The 20,393-nt window shown below is 38.9% G+C and overlaps 1 protein-coding gene across 4 annotated transcripts in view; it reads right to left on the minus strand.

Annotated features, from left to right (window-relative positions):
• The window catches only part of prkn (parkin RBR E3 ubiquitin protein ligase), an 821,190-nt gene that overhangs the window by 326,997 nt on the left and 473,800 nt on the right, over window positions 1-20,393 (minus strand). For all 4 annotated transcript variants that reach the window (XM_052012206.1, XM_052012205.1, XM_052012204.1 and 1 more), the window contains one exon: window positions 9,516-9,652. In XM_052012206.1, coding sequence (XP_051868166.1) covers window positions 9,516-9,652 — 137 coding nt within the window. The remainder of the gene's footprint in view (window positions 1-9,515; window positions 9,653-20,393) is intronic.

The raw sequence follows: 20,393 nt of genomic DNA on the forward strand, positions 1-20,393 counted from the left end.
AATAAATGACTTTTGGATTAGTTTCAATGTGCCTACTTCCAAGTTTAACAGAGGTGCATTTGGATGCTGTGAGTAGTCTTCTTGCTACATTTGGGACCTTAATTAGTGCAGGCACGTAGATACTTATCACAGCAATTAATGTCCTTATGAGACATTAATTAGGTCTTTTAAATTGAATTTCATTGACCTTTAAATTTAACATCTCCAGCATGGAGCTCCCAGTGCTTGGGACTCTTGACAGTGAGATGGAGCAAAGGTTATGCCACAGTTCCTGTGGATATTTGAAGTTTTGTTTGTTCCATCTGAATAAAGGCCCGGTTATTACAACTGGTGCTTCAGATTCCTGTGTCAAATACTTGACAGAAGGTACTTATTTTGATAAGGCTTTTTCAAATATTTAGAACCCTTAAATAAATAAGATCAGATTGGAAGAGTATAATTGATGCATTTGAGGGGACATGGCTGAGGGAAAATGTAAACATCCATGAAGGTGATGTTGTGTTATGTCGGGATCTACAAAAACATAAGAAAAGAGTACACAGCATAAATTCAGAGAACATCTAAGAGAAGAGCTGGGTGGAGGATAGCAGCAAAGGAGCCAAAAAGGCACTACTCATGAAAGGCTAAGCTCCTGGGCTTACATAGGTTGCCTCAAATTGAATTGGCAGGTGATCATGGACTTTTTTTAGCTGTCATGAAGAACAGTTGCTTTGTGCTAGACCTGGTGGTCACATATTGTCAGATGTTCTAAAACATCATTGTCCTCAGTGTCTTTGCCCCTGGTTTCATCTGCTGTGTTGACTGAGAATTCAGAAGTAAAGCACATAAATTCATTAGGGCATTCACTTAATGGTGAACTTACACCTTAATAGACAGGATGAGAGGCTAGTGGGTTTCATCTCTTTGGTTGAATTAGAACAGAGTAAGGAGGATATTATAAGCACCAACTTGGTATCCCTATGTGACAAGGGAGTTCTCATAAATGCTCAAGACTTATTCTTCACAGATGTACTGCTGAAACTGCTGCTACAAGAAGAGATTTGTGCAGGTTCCCTGCAGATACGGTGCAAGTTATCATGATGCTTTCTGACTGCAGCACTCTAACTTTCCAGATCTTTTGCTTCGAGGAAGCAGTTTTAAGATTCATGGCAGACAAAGGTACCCATCCCCGACATGAATCATGACATCCATGAGGAACCCAATAATGAAAAGAAGGTAGGAGTGCCACAGTGAGAGCCAGATGAATGCTCAGGGTATCATCAAGCAAGTCATCATGATATTGAAGATGTCCTCAAGCATCTAGATAGGCCTGGAAGCATTTACTACTGGGAGCACTTCAAGATTCATGGTAATGTGTTACATGCAGCACAGTTTTGGCAGCTGAGTGGATTAGAGATGGAGAATGACAAAAGTAGACATCAAGTATCACATGATGAAAACAACAATATGGAGGAGGAGGACAAACAGTAAAAAAGAAAATGCATGGCTTAAGCATCTTTCACAACTTCTGGGCATCCTAAAAGTGTGCAATAATCAATGTGATACTTTTCAAGTGGAGTCACTCCTGTGTTGGTAATAATGAAGACAAATCACCTATCAGTAGAGATGCTGAATAATGTAAAAGTCTGGTAGTTGAGCACTTCACTAACTGGCATGTGACTATAACCGGCACATCAGGGGAAGTGCCCAGACTGACATGTGAGCAGCATTGAGAGAGAGCCCAGCCTGACATTGGGACAGTGTTGAGCTTTCAGGGCTAGCATGGCCGGCAACTGTGAGGTGCCAGCCGGCATCAGCACAGTCTGGCTCAGTCGTTTAATTGCAGCACAATGAATCTTCCCTGCTTAAAAAAATACATTGTCTTTGGCCAAACATTAGGCTGCATGGAAATATTAACAATAAATCACTACTCACCACAAGCTATGTACTTTTCATAATATTTTAGCAATTGCATGCTTTAATTGAATTTCATATCCTGTGGGAATTCACCTAATCAGTCATGCATACATCGTACTTGTAATGTGCATTGTCAAGATCAGGCTGAGTGATATTTGCATTTTTCCACATTTTCATTCTAGTGATCACTGGTACAAAATCATGTGAACTAAATGTATAAGACCAATGGCTAATCCAATGGATTCTTTCCTTGGGCTTCAAAACTGGAATTCCTTCCTTCTTTGTTTTCCCTTCCTCCTATTATTTATTAAAAACCAAAAGGTGACAACACTAAATACTTGTGTTTGATTTACATTCCTGCTTTTTTCAGTATCGAAATGCCTTGCACTATTAACCTCTGCCATTCACCTAAGTTCAGCCCTAAAAACATCGCTTAAAATAGTGAGCAACAAGCAATCTGCTGGAGAACCTCAGTGGGTCATGGAAGGAAAGGAATTGTTGATGTTTTAGGTTGAAACCCTGATGCAGGTTGTAATGAGCCGAAAGCACTGCTTTGAACTGCTTTCCAACCTGTAAATTCTATCTTATCTTTTATCACATTCTACCTTGAATCCCAGTCCAGAAGCAGTCTTCCATGAAGAATCCTGTCAAAATATATTTCAAATCTAGTTTTATCACTTTGTAGGGGCTTCCACAATCCGAAATGGGCTGTTCCAGCTGGTCCTTTCCATCCAAAGTATAGGTTTAATCCTTGCTATTATTGCCTACCTGCAAGAACAAATGTTGCCCAGGTCTGCTTGTTAACTTTGGACAATGGGTTTATTATTAGTTTGATTCTGTCACAGGTGGACCTACTAACATTCAGTCAGATAACATCATTTTACAAATCTCATCTTTTACCATTCAAGAAATATAAATATCCTTGCATAGTTATTAGCTTAAAGTCCTCTTAGCCCATCTATAATCTTTATGGTATCCATGTCTTGTCACCAGATGCAAATAAAGGCATGCTTTTTAGACCGATCCTAACCTTCAATTTGTGATATGCACTTGAAAGTTTTGAAGCTATTTTCTATTGAAATATTGTATTGTTGTCTGTTTCATTCCAACTTGCTTTAAGCTCTGATGCGATTACTTTTAAATTTGCTTTTTTGAAATTATATTCCTTGTAAATAATTGCTGAATCACAGCACACATAGAGCAGCATCATTCACCTTGTTCCTTATCTGATTATGATTTCTTATGGATCTATCTTTTGTTTAATGTTTGACCACTTTGCCTCACACCATTATTCTTTCTGACATTTATTTATGCTAGCCCTGCATTCTGATACAGACCTAACCCCTGCCTAATCGCCTGCCCTCTTCCCCTTTCACTAGCTATTATTTGCTTGAAAGCTATCCTTTTCTAACATCTTCCAGTTTGACAAAGGTTCTTCAGCATGAAACCTTCACTCTGTTTATCTCATCACCTGTAGAATATTTCCAGTGTTTTTTCATTTTTATATCGTCATTCGGACTTTGCTATAATTCTGGACTATGACAAATTCTATCCCCCGCATGTTACTTTGGCAGCAATCTTTAATGAGCCAAGATACACATTGCTTATTTATTGCAACAAGGAAGGGGGCCATTTGGGTCACTGAGTCCACATTGGCTCCAAGTAGAACAATCCCATAGTCCCGTGCCCTCTATCCTTATTTCCCTCTAGTCCTGCAACCTGTTCTCTCTCAGTTGCCCATCAATTCTCCTTTGATTCTGTTGCCCCTTATCTACACTATGGAGTAATATTGGTAAACAATTAACCTTGTAAAATTGAAGTCAATGGGAATGGAGAAGAAAACACTCCACTGACTGGAATCATATCTGACATAATGGAGGATTGTTGTGGTTGTTGAAGGACTATCTTCCCAGAGCTAGGAGTCCCTAAGGGTTGTGTCCTCAAAAAAAACATCTTCAGCTATTTCTTCTCTGACCTTTCCTTCATAATGTTAGATATTGAGACATATGCAAAGCATTCCAGGGCATCTCATCATGTACAGAAACAAAAAAAAAATTACAGATGCTGGAAATCAGAAATCAGAACAGAAAATGCGGGAAATACTCTGTAGGTCAGGCAGCCTCTGTGGAGAGAGGAAAAGTTAATGTTTCAGGTCAATAACTTTTCATCAGAACCTGAAACAACCCTAAACATTAATTGTTTCTTTCTCGATGGTTGCTGCCTGACCTGTTGAATATTTCCAGCATTTTCTGTTTTATTTATTACCTCTTGAAGCATTCCATACCTGTATGCAACAGGACTAGAAAATTCTTGTTTGATTATGGTAAGTGCAAGTTACCATCACTAAACACAAGTGCCAAGCAAGAGAATAACTAACTACTTTTCTCTGATATTCAATGTCATTACCTCAATAGCTCACCAGTCACCACTGACCAAAGACTTAACTGGATCACATACTGTGATGATTGATAGATCCTCTGACTCCCCAAACCACTTTTACTGTTTGCAGTGAAAGGCAGACATCAGAGGTGTATTGCAATAGTTTCTACTTGCTTAGATGAGTGCAACTCCAACAACACTCCAGAAGCTCAAGACCATGCAGGACTAAAGCTATTTAATTGAAACCCCTTTCACCACTGATAACATTTATTCTCTCTACCACTGATACAATATTGCTCAGTGTGTACTACAGTAGAATGGATAATCTGCTATCTGATTGATCTGGCTCACTGGATGCTGATCCCTGTGCTCCCTCTAACAGACTGAGGCAGAAATTTCTGCGCTCCCTCTCACACACTGGGGGTCCTGGTTACTCCACTCCCTCTAAACTCACCGAGGCCCTGGTTTCCCCTGCTTGCTTTAAACTCAACTGGGTCTTGGTTCTCATGCTCACTTTATATTCACTGGGGCCCCAGTACCCGTGCTCACTGTTGTGTTGTATAACGTAAAGAAATGCATATTAAATGCATATTGGAGTATTGATAGGATAACCCTTAGCAGTCTGGAAAATCTGCCAATAGAGCACCACCAAAAGTCCCAGATATGACGGATTAACAGTGTGTTACTGTATTTATGAGATCATTGCTATAAATAACCAAGCTTCTTTAACTCTACCTACAAAACATGCAGCATCCACTAAACAGGACAGAAAATGTTTGGCAGCACTAATAGTTACAGTTTCCCTAACATCAAGATACATTGCTTCATCATCTTTGGGTCAAATCATTAAAGCTTATCAAGTAACTCCGTGGGAACACCTTGATCTTGCATTGCAGTGGTTCAAGAAAGCAGCTCATTACTATCTTCTCAAGGGCAATAAACGCTGGCCTAAAATGCAATGCTTGCATTCTTAAAAAAAACAAGCTTTGGTGACTGAGTAGAAGATGAGGAGTTGGGGCAATACTGCAGTAGCAATTGGGACACAGGACTTTATTTCACTGTTAAAAAGGATGCAATATGTGCGGTACACCATTTCCTTCATTGACTTCAATATTTAAGCTCTTGAAGCTCCTTCAATTTCCCCTTTGCATAAATTCCAGAAGATGCCTGAGGCAAATGACAACTACTGCTAAATCAATTCGTCATCCTTCACTGTAGCAGCTGTTAAGGAAAATACAATTAAGAATGGTTCTTTATATATGTTGCATATATAATATGACCTAATTGCTCAGTAATAAGTTTCAGATATCCCCCAATAAATCTGGATTACTGGTGTCACAAGCTGTTAATATCCTTATGTATCAATGCATCAAGGATTTGGGGCACAATGACAAATTGGAACTGCTGCAGGCAAAGCAAGTAACCCACAATTAAATTCCCATATACAGCTAAAGGAGCTTGCAATTAGAGAAATGTCCAGAGGTGACTTCACTCTACAATATGACTTTCGATTTCATATAATTAAAGATCACCCAATATTTTGTTTTGCTGTAATTCACTTTATTAAAACTTCATGATTACACCAAAAATTTTTAGCTATTCTGATTCCGCATGTATTGAAACAGAGTGACAATAAAACTGGAACACTCATTACAACAGGGACTTTCAGAATGTTGTTATGACACAAGAACACAAGGAAATAGACGCAGGAGTCGGCCACTCAAGCCTGCAATATGATCACTGTTGGTCTATCCCAGCCCTCAACCCTCCTCTGTGCCAGAACCCAGTAACCCTCAATCTTCTGATCTTTCAAAAATATATCAACCTCTACTTTAAATACTTTTAATGAGCTAATCTCCACAACTCTCTGCAGCAGAGATCTTCCAGAGACTTACCACTTCCTGCAAGAAGAAATTTCTACCCACCTCGGTTTTAAACGACTAGCGCCTTGAAACAATGTCCCCTTATTCCAGACTCCCCCACTTGTGAGAACATCTCAACATCTACCCTGTCAAGTTCCCTTAAGATCTTGTATGTTTGAATAAGGTCACCCCTTATTCTTCTAAACTCCAAAGAATACAGACCCAAATTGTTTAACCTCTCCTGATAGAACAACCCTCTCATGCCAGGAATTAGCCTGGTGATTTTTTTGGACCGCCTCACTTTTTAAGATAAGGGGATCATAATTGTACTCAGTACTCCAGGTATGGCCTCATCAACACCCTGTACAATTGTAACAAAACCTCCCTCTATCTAAACTCCTACACTTTGCAATAAACACCATTTGTCCTCTTAACTACTTGCTGCATTGCTTGCTAACTTCTTGTGAGTCACATACAAGAACACTTAAATCTCTTTGTAACTCACTCATTTGCAGCATTTTTCCAACATCATAAATGGGCAATTACAAACAGCAGAGATATTTCAGAAACCAAGGATTAGTGGCTTTCCAGCTTTCTAAGTGTGAATCTTACATTGACAGTAAAGAGTATTTTAAGAAGAAACGTTCCATAGGTGCATGATGCACAATGGTCCAATTAAAGACAAACAACATCTAACTTTGGCAATATGATATAGTGTACATTCACTTGTAACAAGAATCAAGATTGATCCAAACAAAAATAATGGTGGGTGGGAAACCATTAAATGTAGGTTGAAATTCCTTAAGGAATCCTTCACCTTTTAATGAGAGAGCACCTTGTGGTCTGTATCATAAAGACCCATAATTTATATTCCACCAATCTCCTGACATGATGATTCATTTCTGGTAAAGTGGTAGGTGAGTTATGGCTGGAAACACAAGTAGAATATAAATTGCAGATCATTATGACATATTGTGTTTATACTGCACATTAACAATTAACCAAAAACTGAAGCAGAAAAATTAATAAAAAACATGCATTAATGGTGCATGATGTGGATAAATCAACAATCCACCCTGTTTCCCCCACTTTTTATTAACTCATGGTAAGGAATTATCCTCAAAGTAATTATAGATCAGAAATTAAGCACTGCAATATTGCCACCCAATGTTCAACTCACATTCCTCATGAATTGGCTTCTCATGAGGCATGTATGCGGGATTGGTAATTGGTTATCTGGTTCTAATCCAGCTGGAGGAGAGGTGGTTTGCAATGAGTCTCTAGGTGTGTGAAATGGGTTTGGGATTACAAAATCTTAAATGCCACAACATTTACATCACAGAAACAGGGCAAAAAACAAACTGTTGGAGGAATTCAGTTGGTCGAGCAGCATCCGTGGCAGGGGTGGTGGGGGGAAGGAATTGTTGACGTCTTGAGTCAACAATTCCTATTCCCCTACAGATGCTGTTCGACCCACTGAGTTCCATTTGTGTTTTGCTCTAGGTTCCAGCATTTTCAGTCTCCACGGAAACAGGGCATTTGGCTCAAGAGGTTGCTGAGGGGTTTATACTCCACTTAAGCTTCCACTCATATTAGTTCATCTCACTGAGTAACATCACCTATTTCCTAGCATGGTGACTCAATTGATAGCACACTCCACTTGTGTCAAAAGGTTGTGGATTCATGATGCACTCCACAGTTACGAGCACAAAACCTCCAGGCTGACATTCAAATGCAGGACCAAGATAGTTCTGCAATGATGGAAGTGCCATTTTTCTGAGGGAGTCATTAACTCAATTTTGTCCCTCAGGTGGAGGTAGTTTTGTCCCTCATGCTGTTACTTTTAAGGATTTTTTTTCTCTATCAACATGACATAAAAAATGTATCATCATATCATTGTGGGAGCTGACTGGCACTGATTGGCAGTTGTGATTCCTTCCAAGCTACACTTAAAGGGTACTTAATTGACTGTAAAGAACTTTGGATGTCCAGATTTTGACAGTGATGTATTTTATATGTATTTTTCCTTCTTCCCTTTCTCCTTCTACTACTTAGCTTTCTACTATTTGCCTCAATGACTCCATGTGGTAGCAAAGTAAAGAAGTCCCTTCCAAATTACTTAATAGATTTCATGGTAACTACCTTATTTTTTTAATATCCCTTGGATTTAGAACAGCCAAGTGGAAACATCTTCTGTATACCTACCCTGATGAACCTTTTCATACAGGCACTTGTACAAGGAGGGCCAAGTAGGAGCAGAGGCTCCTTACCAGTCATCTAAGAATATACATTTCACATGGGGTTGTGGATACAGGAGCACACGATTACCGCAAAACATTAAGGATGAGTACTGGCCCTTCAAAAAGCCAGGAAATTTAAATTCCTGCATACACCTCACCTTCATCTTTTCTAAAGGATTCTATCAAGCTCAGCACCCTCACAACCACTTTGTAATATGGAGACCAGAATAGAAATAGATGTTCTCTTCAATGGATTTTGGAAAGTAATTTAATTCTAGTAATTGAACTGTGATATGATCACTATTAAGTATGAAATGAAAGAGCAGTGATACTAGAATTAATTATCTGTTTATGATAATACAGCTCCCTAATGTCATTTGTCTCAGTAACTCCTCCAGTACATTTTCTGCAGGGCATAATAAGTGCTTGGTGATGAAACAAAAAAAAAGAGAAATAAACAAAGCCAGACTGAGATATTTTGATTTTCATTAACCACCCAAACCAACCATTTTGGTTGTTTTTTTTATATTATAACTATTAAAGGGAATGAGATAGAAAAGTTAAATGCTGTAAAAATACTAACACTTCATATTACTGTGTCCAAATGCGATCAGCATAGTAACATATAATTTTGCCTAGCTGGTGTATGTTGGTACTTAAATTACACATGAACCTTCTCCCACTATTTACTTAACTTCACCAATAGCAAGATAGTGCTAACCCAGATTGCATTTATTTAACTTGCCTTGAAGTACATTTGTGCTATCTGCCTCAACCATTCTGTGTAATTGCAATATCTTTTCACCACTTCTACTAGTGCATGTCAGAGGAGGTCTTTGTGTAGTTCTAAATTACAAAACACTGGAAGCTGACAACAGAAATACAGTTGAGAAAGTTATGGGTAAGAATTTCAAAACAAAGGGGGGAGAAAATCATTTCCTATTTACACTATGGTGCTCTTTTCCCTTAGATGCTTCTGATCAAAATATTAAACTGTATTTTGTTACTTAAACCCAGCAGGTCTAATTACGACACTGATGTTAACACTCCATTCATTTTTCCAGTTCTAGTCAAATCAAAGCTCTCATGTGACAAAAGATGAAAATGGTAAGAGGCCATGTTTTAATATGGTACTCACCAACACAGGGGAGAGAATATCCATGTTCTGGGTCATGGATAAATTGCCGGTCATTCAGCCGTGTTACACAGTATAGGTGGAAGCAATCCAAGCATATGGCATGTCTTTCCACACAAGGAAATACCAACACTGGATCCCTAAGAGCAGGGGAAGAAAAAGAACACAATCATGCACTGCTCTTCTATTTTAATGCCCCAACCCCTCTTTTTGTCCTGCAGGATCAGACTCATGCGAGAATAGTTTCACAGGGAGTTGTGGTCATCCAGTAACACAACCTAATAACTATTCTTCACACGAGCCTGGATGGTCAGGCTCAACAGACTACTAGGTGATGGAAGACATCAAAGCTCAACCGGCCAACACACAGGCATTTTCAACTGGTATTATGGTACAGCAATCAATAAAGGAGACTTCGAGTAGTTTCCCCTTTATGAACCAGTATTCCTATGGAGTGGCCTCTGGTCTTTATGGACTGCTATCACACCAAGTATGACACTTACCCACTCAGCAACTGGAAAATGACAGTGCTACTTAAAATTGCCTTCAGCAAAAATAAACAAGACATTACAAAGTCTCCCCGGGCCTAAATAGGCAACTTATAATAAAGATATTAGAAAATGACATGATTCTTACACAGCAGGATATATTATTTCAAAAGAAAATATCAGCGTACTTTTCATGCAAATTATTCATTTGTAAGAGGCACATAACTTCCAGAAAAATAACAAAAGAAAGAACTTGTATTTGCATACAACCTATCACAACCTCAGATTGTTCCAAATACTTTGCAATCAATAAAGTACTTGTGAAATAAAGTCACTATCAAAACATAATATTTGTAGGATATTGAAATTGGTTGGATCCAATCCAGTAGCTAAATCACTCCAAAGGCATGATATTACTGGCAGATGTCATTGTCCCAGCTGCCTTGACCTATTTGGGATCATTTCATGCTTCATTTGAAGGCATATGGCCCAGCACATCCATGCTTTTGTTACCTCCCATCCAATTATTTCAGTGGTTTCCAGGCAGACTTCCCATCTTTCATTCCCAATGAACTTGGAAATGCATCCAAAAACTTATACTGCCCTGTTCACCTGTTACCCATGTTAATGGACATACATTAGCTCAGGTCCATCAGTACTTCAGATTTAAAATTCACACCCCTGTATTTAAATCCCATGGCAGCTTCATTGCTCCTGGTCTTTGCAAGCCTAGAACCATCAAAGTATACTGCTGTCCTCTAGTTCTGTACTCTGTTGCACCTGCAATTTCATTATTTTCACCCTTGCTCTTGATCCAAACAACTATCAGCCATAAATGCAGGAAGTCTCCTCCTAAATCTCTGTTGCTCCACCTCTCAATGTGCCTTGAAGTTCTTCCTTAAAAATCTACCTCTTTGACTGGGCTTTTAGTCACTTGTCTTAATATCTCCTTTTATCAGTTGATATCCAAGTTTGTCTGACAAATTTTCTGTAAAGTGCCTGGGTTATTTTATTAAAGCAATGTTAAAGACAAGCTGGTGCTCATTTGCACCAACCAATCGTATGAAAAGAGCACATTATCCTATCACATCAAGGACGATCAGGATTTGTACAAAGGCAGATAGTTTGCTACCTGTAGAACACTGGACTTAGAGAACATCTATCCTTCCAGGAGAAGATCACATAGAAGTCTTGTAGAAACAGGATGCATTCATGAAGTCAAAACAATGGTCTGACATAGGAGTATATTGTGTATTGTGTTATATGTGCAACATATATTCATGATTATTTTCACAACGTATCATCTAAAACTATGTCAGCGCTTTTTTCACAGAATTTCAATTTTCCAGAATGACACAATTATTAAAAGTTTTCTACAAAACCAAAATATGAAATAAAATGCAGAAATAAGGAATTACTCAGCAACAGTAGAAACTACAGGCTATACCCAGGTAACGAACGGGCTCCTTTTTCAGAGATGTCCTTGGAGTCAATTTTGTTCATAAATGGGAAAATACACAAAAATCACCCTATATGGCAACCACAGTATTTTCATGAATGGCATTAAAAGCATGCAAGACTGATAAGAATGAACATTTACTAAAAGTAGAGAGAGAGAAAGCTAGTTCTGCTGATCATATGAATGAACATAGGGGTGTCTGTAAGTTAGGTGTTTGTAAGTCAGGTGTTTGTAACCTGGGGATGACGTAATGAACTTTCATAAGAAAACTTTGCTGTTTCCATTGCTAATTATTCTCTTCCACTTGCTCTTGGTCTTTGTGCAATGTCATAACATTGGCTTTTTTCTTCCACACATATTTGTGGGAATGTTATATGCCACACTTTGGAATCATTGGCCCTGATAGTTACATAGTCACTTTGAAAGCTGGAAATTGAAGAGATGATATCCTTTGCAAAATCTAGAAGTAAGTTCAAAGCTTCTATCAATGGTAGCTTCTATCAGCCAGCCCATTAGTATTTTAATTCTATTGAGGAGACCAGGTTACATGCCACTGCAAGGAGCCCATTAGGCCCATTAGATCCATGCCAGCTTCCAATGGAGCAATCCCTTCAGACCCATATCCCCTCGTATTACTTCCCTGTAGTTTTGCAACTTATTCTCTCTCACATGCCCATCAACTCCTCTTTCTTTTGCCACATACCTACCCAAGGGAGTGACTTACAGTAGACAATTAAACTAGCATCTTTGGGATGTAGGAGGAAAAATGGAAACTCACTCAAGTATTTAAAGTGTTAATGCAAAGGTCCAATTTGGCTGGGCTGAGAGGAGGAAATTTAATGACATATTTGAAACAGACAAAGGCTATGTGAAATGTTATTGACACACACATAGCTATACTGCCAGGCACCATGATAAGCTTGGAAACATATCCTTCTGCTTCAATGAGAGGATAAAATCTGCTGGTCTGGGGGGAGGCAGGGATATTACATTATTGGATGCTTTCTCTTGTGGGAATTTCTTGAACTGGAGGGCATTGCTTCAGAACAAAGGGTTGCCCATTTAAAATGGACATGAGGAACAATTTCTTCTCTCAAATGATCATAAACCTTCAGGATTCTCTACTCCAGAGAGCTGTGGAAGCAGAGTTATTGAATATATTCAAAATGGAGCCCGACAGATGTTTGAACTACAAGGAATTAAATAGGTATTGGGAGATCTAGGGAAAGTGGTTTTGAGGCCAGGTTTGGAATAGCCATAATGTTAGTAAATGGCAGTGCTGGCTTGGGGAGCTGTCTGGCCTACTGATGGTCTTGGCTTGATTTTCTTAAGTTGTAAATATTTCTGTCTTGAATATACTCAAGCATTAAATCTCCACAGCACTCTTAGATATAGAACTCCAAAGATTCATTGTTCTTAAGGTGAAGAAATTTCTTTTCACCTCAGTCCTGAATAGCCGATCATTTCTTCTGAGATTGTGACCCATGGTGCTAGACACACCAGTCATGGGAAACATCATCCCTCCATCTACCTGTCAGGCCCCACCAACATTTTGTATGTTTGACAGATATCACATCTCATTCTCTTAATCTCATGGCACAATCATCTTAATCTTTCCCTGATGGACAAGCTCCATATCCCAGGAAATAGCCCGACAAACTACTGTTGTATACCTTCCATCACAAGAACTGCAACAATGTCACCATTCCTGATTTGGCCGAACACCAGGACCCTATAAAATTTCAATAAGACATCCTTGCTCATGAACTCAAATCCTCTTGCAATAAAGGCCAGCATATTGTCAGACAGAGCTTATTCTGAACACTGATGCCTTTCAATCTCTCACCATCGAAAAGATACCACTCTTCTCTATTTTTTCTACCGAAGTGGACAACCTCATAGTTTTCACATTATATTCCAACTGCCTTGTCCTTGCTCCTTCACCTTGACCATCTATAATCCTCCCAGGCCTCTCTGCACTCACCATGCAACTCACTCTGGTACTCAGCTGTACATTATCAGTATACTTGTCACAGTACATTATCAGTACATTATGGTCCCCTCAACCAAATCATTGATTTAGATTGTGAACAGGTGGGGGTCCAGTATCAAACCTTGCAACATCCCATCAGTCACAGCCTGCCAACTCAAAAATGACACATTGATTCCTATTCTCTGTTTGTTGTCTATTAAACAACCCTCATTCCATGCCAGTTTATTATCTCCAATTCCCAACAAATTATGCTTAAAAACTGTTGAGTGGCATCTCACTGAAGGCCTTTTGATACTCCAAATACACCACATCCATTGTTTCTCCATCCATTCTATCAGTTACAACTGAAAAAGCTTTTAATAACTTTGTCAAACATGATTTACCTTTCATAAATCTGTACTGATTCCACCAAAGCCTATTACTATTTTCCATGTGCAGTGATGTCAGGCAAACTGATTGATAATTCCCTGTCTTCTCACTCTCCATCCTTTCCTAAATTTGTGGAAACTTTTTTCAAATCTATAGAATTTTGAGAGATGACAACTGTTCATCCATTTTCTCTACAATCATAATTCCAAACCTTGCAGATTATCAAGGTTTGATCTACTGATTTTCAGTTCTATTAAATTCTCCATTTTTATATTTTTACTGATTTCTTTTAACTCCCTTCATTCTAGAACTATTGTTATCCACTGCCTTCAGGAGATTTTTCATGTCTTTCTCCATGAAGACAGAAACATAACACTTCTTTAATTTCCTTGCCATTTTACTGTTTTCCAATAAAATTTCTCCTTAGTCTTTAAGGGACCCACCATAAACTTAATTGCTTTTTATCTTTTTGCATATTGAAGAAGGGTTTACAGTTTGTCTTTATGCTGCTTGCCCTTCCTTTATCAATTTCTTAACCCACTGCTGACCTGAAATTTTCCCCTCCTTAGGCTTACTGCTCTTTCTGGCAATATTATAAGCCTTTTCCTTTGATCTAATACAATCTTCAACTTTCCTCATTAGCCGTGCTGAACCACTTTTCCTATTTCTTTTGTGTTTTAAAGGGTTATAGATTTGCTGTAAACCATATCTTAATTCTTTAAATGTTAGCTACTGTTCAATTACCTTTTAACATAGCTTCCCAATCTACCAGAGGCGACTCACCCCTTACATCTTTGTAGTTTGCTTCTTATAGATTTCAAACCCTGGATTCAGATTGAACTAAGTCACTTCCAATCTTTACATAAGCCCCTCATTTGACATTACTTTCTCATATTGCCTCTACTTATGACGTTCAGGAAACAAAGGTGCAGCACTAAATTTAAAAGACAGTTGAAATATCATTGCAGTTGTGTGAGCAGCAAGTATTATTCGGAAAAGCACCTCTCTTTGATGCTGCTGCAAGCAGCTGGTTAAAGATTGCAGTTAAATGTGGAAACTGACAGGATGGAGCCATCTATGCAAAGCAATGACACCTTTATTGCTTTAACCAAGCCTATCAGTCCCCTGTATTTAAATGCCCAGAGCTACAGTGCAAGGATGGAGTTAACAGGAGGGAACTTGAATATTTTGACCAACAATCTTGTTAAGGTAAGGGACTCATTTGGGAGTAAAACACCTTTGCCAGTCTAGAAACTGGTGGCTGCAGCTGACAAGCATTATTAATGTGAAGGGAAATAGCCCAAGGCTGCTCATGGTGCATAGCAGATGTTTAGCATAAGCAGTTCCTCCTGCGAACAGAACTGCAAATTAAACAAGTATTAACAGATATGTTATTAAAAATGGGCAGAAACCCTATGAGTACTGTATCTCCTTTTCTGCTTCAAACATTTTCACCTCAAATAACACGAATGTTTGTCTTTGTGTTACATCTGCAGTAACGGTATTCAGCAAGAGTAAACAGCAGAATCCCAAGAAACGGGTAACTAATTTGCCAAGTCGGGTATTTTGCCCGTAACCCAAATGTTTTCAAAGTGAAAGTAAACAGGATTTTGGATTTTTTTCCCCCAGATTAGAAAATTAACTCAAAAATAGGAATAAGAGTGAATGCAATAAAGAAAACTATTTGGAAAATAATTTTCTCAATTTCTTGTCAAATATTAATACTATTTTGTGCACATAATTCCTGGAGGCGCTGGGATAATCCTGAATATTTGACAATCTTAAACAGAACCCTGTTTTATGTAGTAATTTCACAAGGTCTTGCGAGACTAAAGACGGTGCCCATTTACAGCAAGCCCAGTCTAAAACGCTCTTACAAGTATGAACCTCAGAAGGAACTGATGCTGACTGTGTGGAGAAACACTGCAGGTGTCCAGGGACCCCATCTGGGGTCTAGGTTGAGATTGGGATTTTGGCTTCTTCAAAAAATGCCAATTTATTTAACAAGCATTTACAGGCAAGCATTTACAAGGACAGCTGGTATTTTCCTTTCTTCCCAGCAGACGTGGAAAAGTTGATAGGTACTGCTCACAGACTTTTAGGTGTTATGAAGATATTTAATTGTTACCTGTTACTTTCATTGATCAGTTCTTCTACATCTTAGAAAGTAATGTTTGGTCTGGCTCCCAATTGTTGGAAGCTGGGGATTGGCAATTAAGACAATGGCATCCTTTCTGTATAGCTTGGTCCATCAATCAAATTAATCTTGCCTGTTAGGCAAGATGCTTTCAGATTTTGATCTCTTTACAAATTTAACCAGTGCCTCTTTGCTTCAGTCACAGGTTCCATCAAGATCCCTTCTTTCAAAAGATATTTAACTTGGCAAGAGTCGTGCCAATACTTCTAAACAAATTCTCTGGTGGCTTTTTTGATTGCACACTGACTCTCTCTAAATTAAAAAGTTCTGGAGTCAAAAAGGAAAAAAAAAACTACAAATGCTGAAAATCTGAACTGAGAAAGAAAATGCAGGAAGGGTTCTGATGAATGGTTGTCGACCCAAAATGTTAACCCTACTTCTCTTTCCACAGATGCTGCATGACCTTAAGAGTTCTGGAATTGATTGTTGAGGTAGAATTTGGCATGCTTGTTTTTTTCTCTGCAAGTGGGAGCAGCAATGTTCAGATGGTGTGAATCAGTCAGGGTATTTTTGCTTCATTGTTCCACAGGTGTCAGAATCAGTTTGATCACTTTCTGAACCATAGTCAAGCACACACTAAAACTTTGTACAGATGCCAGAGTCTTTCACGTTGGTGTTGAGGCAAGATTTGCCTTGTGGATTAACATGATAAATCTATTTAATGCTTTAATTGAAGCTGGACCCCAATGAAGCAAAAGTCAGTATCACAATGGCGTGCATCACAAATGTTTCCAAGGTGGATCAACAAGTCAATCTGAAGCCAGTGTCCTGAGTAGGGGTGCCTCTGTGTGAACTTGTTGGAGCTGCTTGTTGCAAAATAAATGTATAAGTCTGAGAGTTCAGAAGAAGCACAAGGCTCAAGGATGCAGCAGCCATTTTGTCACAGCCAATGACATGACCTCAGGCCTCACAATCCTTGATTGTCGAGAATGGAACTCATAATTTTTTTTATTGGTTCTCTGTTGTGCTCAGTTGTTCACAGGCCACTGCAAGACATTGCATGGGTGTGTGATGGGCAGTGGTAGCCCTCAGTGAGACAATACGTTTTGGAACTTTAGCACTTCTGTTGGTCGCAGAATAAGTTTGTATTTGATCCTGCTGACTTATTCATCTCCTTAACCATAACCTTCTTGTCAGTGGAATGGGCAGGTATGATTATGAGGAAGTTATAATCAAGAAAATTACGATTTTCTCATATTCAAATCTGAAGAACTGGCCTCAAGATTCAATGCTATTCCTTAATAGACATGCTATAACTTGGAAGTCTAGACTCCAGAATGGGCATGTTGGGTGTTGACCTTCTTGTCAAGGAATCTGAAGAATATCGAGTGAAAAAAAAAAGAAACGAATGAGCAGGAATTGCTAGAAGGAAATGGTGAGGAAACTGTTTCTGTGGAAAATGCAGAAAGTCATCTCTGAATTGTACAGCCCTCTTACCAAGGGATCTCAGGGGCCACTCCTTAGAAGAGCTATAATTTAGAAACATAACTCTAATATGTAAAAGGGCAGAAGATGTAGCCCTTTCCATCTGGTGATCAAGGGTTCGAATGTTACAGAATTCCACTGCCCCCTTGTGCAATACAATGCTGGAGGTATGGCATGACATGAGAAAGAAGCTGTTGACCATGATAGTTGGGAGCCTTAAAGCACCAGAAAGACTCAATTGTCATTTTCTAAACAAAAACCTGGCTGCTTCTAAAGTTAGTCTAATGAGCACCTCAGCCTAGGGTTTTACAAGAGTTAATTAGAAGTAAGTGTTAACCTTTATCCAAATGAGCCTATATCCATCACGAGTGGGCTGAAGGAAGTGAGTGCAGATGTTGCTTCCTTCTCATTGAAACTGTTATGACCTTAGATTCCAAAAAGGCTAAATCAGGTCCTTCTGGTTTTCTGTCACTTTTCCTGTCACACCCCTGAAGATGAACAGTGTTGACGCCCTGATTGCCTGAGAGTAAATGCCAAGTTATACAAATCTCTGCACCAAATGAGTAATGCTATCCAGACATTGAGAAAATACAATTCCTTCCAATTCATGGTTTACAGGATAGAGAGTGCAAATATTGTTGAAAAGCAAAGAACTACAGATGTTGGAAATATCAGATAAAAGAGAGAATGCTTTAATACACAGCAGGTAGGACTGCAAATGTGGAGGGAGAAACAGAATCAATATTTCAGGTTGGAGCTTCCATGTTCCCATAAGGACTTCCAGCACTTTCTTTTTTTTGTGCAAGTATAGTGACATGGCTGGGATTGATGAGACCCTGAGGCTTTGTGACTGACAACATGAAAAGAGTTTGGTGAAGTGAAAAGTGATGTGAGAGTTCAGTTCTACAGCATTGCTCTGTCTGGGAGCCAAGGTCCACTATTGGGAATCCAGCTACTTGGAAGATCCATGTCTCTTCCTCTCTCTCGATCTCCCTCTCTCCACTACTTGAAACAGAATGAATTCATGAAAAGGTCATCTGTGATGGTCAAATGCAATGATAAACTGCAATGGACTGATGTGACTAGAGGCTGTGTGGTAGCATCCAGATGCACTAAATTTATGTGTCATTGTCACTTCCACAAAAGAAGGCAGGGGCCCTAGCAGAAAGAAACTTAATGTCATGTATGCCAACAGCTGGCACATCTCTGTGTTGGTCCAATAAATAAAGTATGACCTTCTCTGACACTGCCTGGAAGGAAACATACTAGTAACTGCTGCATGAATACCCGCGGGTCATGTTACTTGAATGAATGCCAACACTTTCCTTGATGCCTTACTTTCTCCCTCCATATTCTCCATGCTTTCAAAGCATAAAAATAATGGATTCCCCAGAGGGAAAATCGATTAACTCATACATGCTGTCCTTTTGTTTTTGAAGTATGTTAGACTAATTTGCAGTTTCAATGTAACAGATAAGATGCTTGGCCAAAACAACAATGTAGAATTATACCCACCTGTGAGCTGTTATGTTCCCAATATCCTCCCACCTCTTGGCCATCACACAGGCTCGGCAGCTCAGCCTTTACAATAGCCATGGTTTTCAGAAGTAGTAAATGAGCAGGAATTTTTTGGAGGAAGGTTGGCCACACCACTTGCTTCATTAAAATGTGGAGGTGCATACTTCTGGCTGGCTTATCACAGGGAGTCATGGGGAAGAAATTGAGTTGGGGTTTGGGCAGAGAGACTCTTCTCCTGCTTTTACTTGTCAGAGCACATCTTAATTGCCCAGAGGTAGGCAGTTTCATTGGGGAATATTCAGGCCAACATAATAAAGACATATTTTGATGACTTTAAAAAGGAACGAATAAATGAAATATTAATGACTTGGAGTTTGTGATGTAGATCAAACAACATTCTCTTGCATATGACATCATAATTTTTTTTAGAAAAACATCTGAATAATTTGGTTTCAATTTCAAAAGCATTGATCCAAGGGGATGTTATAATGTTATAAAATATGATCTTTTTTCAAAAAAATATAAAAATTCATACTAAATAGCTAACATGACATTCAATTCATCAATAAGCAACTACAGTATGCTGTTTTAAAACTGAATTCATATAACATCAGATTTGAATGGAGGCTTACCTGAACTAGGATTTGTTACATAAAACACAACATATATAAGATGCAAAAGAAAGTATTTTCATTCTTAAATCACTTTTTACAACCATTGAAGACATGTGCGCAGAATGAACTGTATCTCCAGGCAAGCTGTGCAATTTGTTCACTGAAACCTTGCTGACTGATTCTTAATATGGCTTTCACCAAAATCACTCAAAGCTTCATCACAGCATTGGTCTAAACATGGACAAAGAAGTTTAATTTTAAAGGTGACATGAAAGTAACTGTCCTTAAGATCAAGGCAGCCTTTGACCAGGTGTGGAAACAAACTCCCTAAGGAAGTCCCATCTCCCATGAAGGAGGATGGGTGCATTTGTTTGAGGCCAAGCATCTCAACCCATCACTGAGCAGGAATTCCTTAGATCAGTGTCCAAGGTCTAACCACCTTGAATTCATTGGTCAATGACCTTTCTTCCGACATAGAGCAGAATGGGAACATTTACTGATGATGCCATATTTTTCAATTCTATTCGCAGCTCCTCAGACGAAAGAGCAAGACCTGGTCCACACTGAAGCAATGGCTGAAAAGCAGAAAGTACTAATCAATGCAAACAAGTGCTAGGCAATCACCATCTCCAACAAGAGACAGTCTACCCACCTCCCCTTGATATTCAATATAACATCATTGCCAAATCCCCTGCTGTCAACATATTGAGGACTATTGACCAGAAGCTTAATTGGACCAGGCACTTAAATACTGTTAGCTACAAGAGCAGGTCAGAGGCTAGGACTATTTGCATTGAATTACTCACTTCCTGATATGC

Source organism: Pristis pectinata, chromosome 3 (assembly GCF_009764475.1).
Source record: "Pristis pectinata isolate sPriPec2 chromosome 3, sPriPec2.1.pri, whole genome shotgun sequence".
In the NCBI taxonomy this organism is placed as follows: Eukaryota; Metazoa; Chordata; class Chondrichthyes; order Rhinopristiformes; family Pristidae; genus Pristis; species Pristis pectinata.